A 4047-nucleotide genomic window follows, 5' to 3' on the forward strand; every position below is an offset into this window, starting at 1 on the left:
CTGCTTTAGACCATTGTTTGTGGATTGATAACTTTTTTTTCACATGTGCCAAAGTTGCTGCTCTTGTCCCTTGGTCAGCAAAACTGGTAGATAAAATTGATAATGTCACGTGTAAATGCTAATGGCTATTTAATCCAATGTCCCAAGTGTCCTAACTTCAGTGTTCTGAGGTTGAAGGTTCAACTTCTGATGCCTCACATCCTGTCTGGCCTCTGAAGGTCCTGATCAGCTTTAAGCTTTTTCCATAGAAAAATTACAATTAAATAAATGTTTTTAATTAGAATGTTGGTAAATGCACAGGATGAGATTTTAAAAATTTCTTTTTGTTCCACTTAATTTTATCACTAGAAACTTACTAGGTGGGGGGAGGGAACAGATATTCCCTAACTCTTTAATTCCTTGGGGCAACTTCAAGTACATATTTGGGATTAGAATTTTACCCTGACCTTTTAAAAGAACAGTATGTAGGTGATGAACAAAAGCCTCAATTAGGCTTTAAGAACAGTGCATAGATGCAAAAGTACAGAAGCTTTAAAGGAGCTTAAAATACATGTGCATCCCCAGTGTACAAATGTGACTACTTGCTGGGATTTATTAGAGGTAGTATAATCTTCCTGCTTAATGTCTCAGAAGGGAGTTCATTAGTACCTCTTCATTAACTTAACGTTTGGGAATAAGGGATTTTTTATTTTATTTTTATTTTTTTTTGCAGCTGTACCTTACTTGACTAATAAATAGCATTGTACATGTGTTATTTAAATCGTGTTGTAGTCGATTCAGAAACAATCCTCATCGTGCTGTTTACAATAATCTTATAAAATAGCCTTTTCAAGGTTAAGCTTGGAGCTTGTTACAAACCATTTGAGCACATTTTCAAATTGCTGATAAAATATGTGTTATTGGTATGTTTAGTGCACCACACAAAGCAAGCATGGTTGATGGAACAAGAGGACTAATACTGTCCTTTTTATTGCTGGAAGTTTGGGTTAAAATTCTGAAACAGTGAAAGTGATTTTTTTTTTTTTCCCCTTGAAAATACAAGTAAGCTTTTTATTTTCCTCCTTAGGGCCACCTTTCTGAAGGATTGGTTACTAAATGGTACAGATCACCCCGTCTCTTACTTTCTCCTAACAACTACACTAAAGCCATTGATATGTGGGCTGCAGGTTGCATCTTTGCTGAAATGCTGACTGGGAAAACCCTCTTTGCAGGTTGGTAGGAGTTTGTGTGTGTGTTATGTGAACTCAGCTGTAAAATGTCAGTGGTAACATGTAAATATGCTACTTATGAGCACTTACTTTTGCCTATCCAAGGCTGTTGCATATATCCTACTAAAACAACAAACAGCCAAGGATAACAGTGAAATTGCTCATGGTAACATTAACTTTTCCACATAGCATATAGTTTGTATATTTAATTCTACACTTTGGATATCTACTAATTAAAATTACTTCAAGAAATTAAGTTAATTTGGAATCTTTTATCTCTTAATTCACATTAGCAGTTTTTATCTAAGAACTTCTGAAGGAGTTTGTAGGCATTGTAAAATGCTTGCGGCATCTCAAAGAATGTACTGCTCACTTACTTCAGTTTTGTAGTTGAACTTTGTTTTGTTATAGCAGTTCCAAAGTTAAGGTTGTTTAAAGCTGGGATTTTAAACATCTCCTTGCTGAAAAATTATTTTTATAAATAATATCTGGCAGGTAGTCCCTGTCCAGTGACTTTGAAGGTATAGTGCTAGGTAGATTGATTCATTTTAATCCCATTTCATGTTGTACTTCTTTCCTTGGCTGGTATAATTTAGCATTTCAGTGGAATTTAATGTATTTGCATAGATTTATTTAAATAATTTTATAATTGATATAAATTCACTTAGCTGGAAGAATTATTTCCCTACATCTGCACTGTTTTCCACCTAGTTTTAATCTTCTTGCTGCTTCTAATGGAGTAAGTAGTGCAGAATGTCAGAAGGGGTCTCCATACTATTCTAAACAGGGAATTTGGTCTAAATGTGTATTGAGCTGTATAATTTGTACCAGGAAATTGTTAAAAGCATGTTTCCAAGTTGTGCCTATATTCTCAGCAGTTCCAAAGTAAACTAGAGGCCTATCTGCACTACCTCTGCAGCACTTCCTTGTTTATGTGCACCATGCTAGAAATGCACTGGTGAAACAGCTTTGGAAGCTCTCCAGCATGCCAGAGCTAGACATCTGAAGAGCAGCCTCAGGAGAGCAGTGCCTTTGGAGTGGCTTCTCCGCTACTGTCCTGGGCTTGTCACATGTGAGTGGGAGCAGGTGAGCAGGCATGGTTAGGAACATCACTTCTTGGGAGAACTGTGGATACATTGTACACCTACCGTAGGCATGGATATCTGGGTCTGTCAGAACTCTTGCTGTCACTGACTGAAAGGCAGGAGTCTTTAAGCAACCTTTGTTTCTTCCCAGAGCTGATATGGGTTGCAGCAGTCCACAGTATGTGATAAATGGACGTGAGGGGCCATGACTAGTAGGGATTCTCAGATTTAGTATCTACCACAGTTACCTACCCCTTTTCCTGGCTCAAGCCTCAACACAGGGTGGGCTGGAAGAGTGCCCTGACCTGACTTTGCCAAGCAGGAACTCCTTGAGTTAGGGAAATTCCTAGCTGCCTGTTTTAAGGCAACGTTGCACCCCACTTTGGGTGCTCTAGTTCTTTAGAGAAGACATTATTTTTTGTAGGACGCCTATTGATTTTTCACGGAGCTGCCTGTACTCGCAGATTCTGCAGGTCGTGCTAGCAGAGCTGGTAATATCCAGGAATTTTTCCTACTCATGTAGAGTGCAAGCTCTTAACCTCTGAGAACTAAACTGATGTTTCACAAATTGCCTTCCCCCAGCATAACAATCAAGCACACAAACGATGTAATGCAGTGGTCCCAAAAATCACAAAGTCCATTCAGGGGTTTGAGTTGTAGGCATAACAGTTTTTTTTTCAGTATGGGAAAATCAGGCCCCTCCATGGAAATTCTTAGCTTCATACCTCAATATAGTTAATATAAGTCTTTTGCCCTTTAAAATGCCACTAGTAGAATATTATTGTTTTGAAAAAAGTCTAGGAATAAGCAATTAAATTTAGATCTGCCACTCTCTAAAAATGTGTGTCCTGGAAGTAGAGGAAACCCTCGCTATTCGCAAATCGGCTAATCGCGAATTCGACTATTCACGGTGTGCTGCGCCAACTGGGTGGGTCAGGGCGAGTGCCACCATGGCTCCCTCTGGGGCTGCACCAAGCTCCAGCCTCTGCACTTAAGACAGGCATGGAGTGCTGCGCGGGGCGGAGGAGGGCAGAGCCAGGGAGAGCAGAGCCAGGTGGGCAGAGGGAAGTCAGAGCTGGGTGGGTGGAGAGCAAACGCTGGGGATGGGGAGGGAGGCGGCGGCAGCATCTTCGTCCCCAGAGGCAGCCACAGTCAGTCCCCGGGCACTGCGGGGGAGCCCCGTGCCTCCAGCCTCTTGCAGTGGGGGAACAGGGGGCGGCTGTGGGGTCTGACGGGGAACCCCATCAGTATTTGCAGATTTCGCCATTGGCAGGGATCTCCAGAACGGATCCCCCGCGAATGGTGAGGGTCTTCTGTAGTCAGTACACTGGAGTGTGAACACCAGCCAGCTGGAATTGGGGTATGTCTCTTAATAGCAAAATATTTAATGCTTGGGATGGAAAGCTTATGTGAGTACTGTTTGTTTTGGCTGAAAGAAGTTAGACAACTTTTTATTGGAAAACATGAGGGACAGAATTGGGGGAAGGGCCCAACTAGTGTTAGGAGCATGAATGCAGTTGCTATATATCATGACAGATAGAGTTGCTACTATTTAAAGTAATCCTATTGTCTAGGCCTGAGCTGTTCCACTTGTAAGTGGCTGGGGGCTGCACACCTCAGCATCCCCACTGCTGCATTGTGCATCCCTCCACCATGCCCCTCCCTGTTGCACTGCCCATCTGTCCACCATACCACGTGCTCCTGCACTGCATGTCCCTATGTTGTACTGTTCACCCCAGTACTTTTTCCTGCTG

General features: G+C 41.9%; 1 protein-coding gene across 5 annotated transcripts in view; it reads left to right on the plus strand.

The window, feature by feature from the left end:
* Positions 1 to 4047, plus strand: part of MAPK6 (mitogen-activated protein kinase 6) — a 48305-nt gene that overhangs the window by 33664 nt on the left and 10594 nt on the right. For 3 of the 5 annotated variants that reach the window (XM_006017945.3, XM_025197024.1, XM_025197025.1), the window contains exon 3: positions 1067 to 1211. In XM_006017945.3, coding sequence (XP_006018007.1) covers positions 1067 to 1211 — 145 coding nt within the window. Of the gene's footprint in view, positions 1 to 1066; positions 1212 to 2083; positions 2292 to 4047 lie in introns of those variants that run through there. The other 2 variants (XM_025197026.1, XM_025197027.1) reach the window with 2 other exon arrangements.

Source organism: Alligator sinensis, unplaced genomic scaffold, assembly GCF_000455745.1.
Source record: "Alligator sinensis unplaced genomic scaffold, ASM45574v1 scaffold250_1, whole genome shotgun sequence".
Lineage (NCBI taxonomy): Eukaryota > Metazoa > Chordata > Crocodylia > Alligatoridae > Alligator > Alligator sinensis.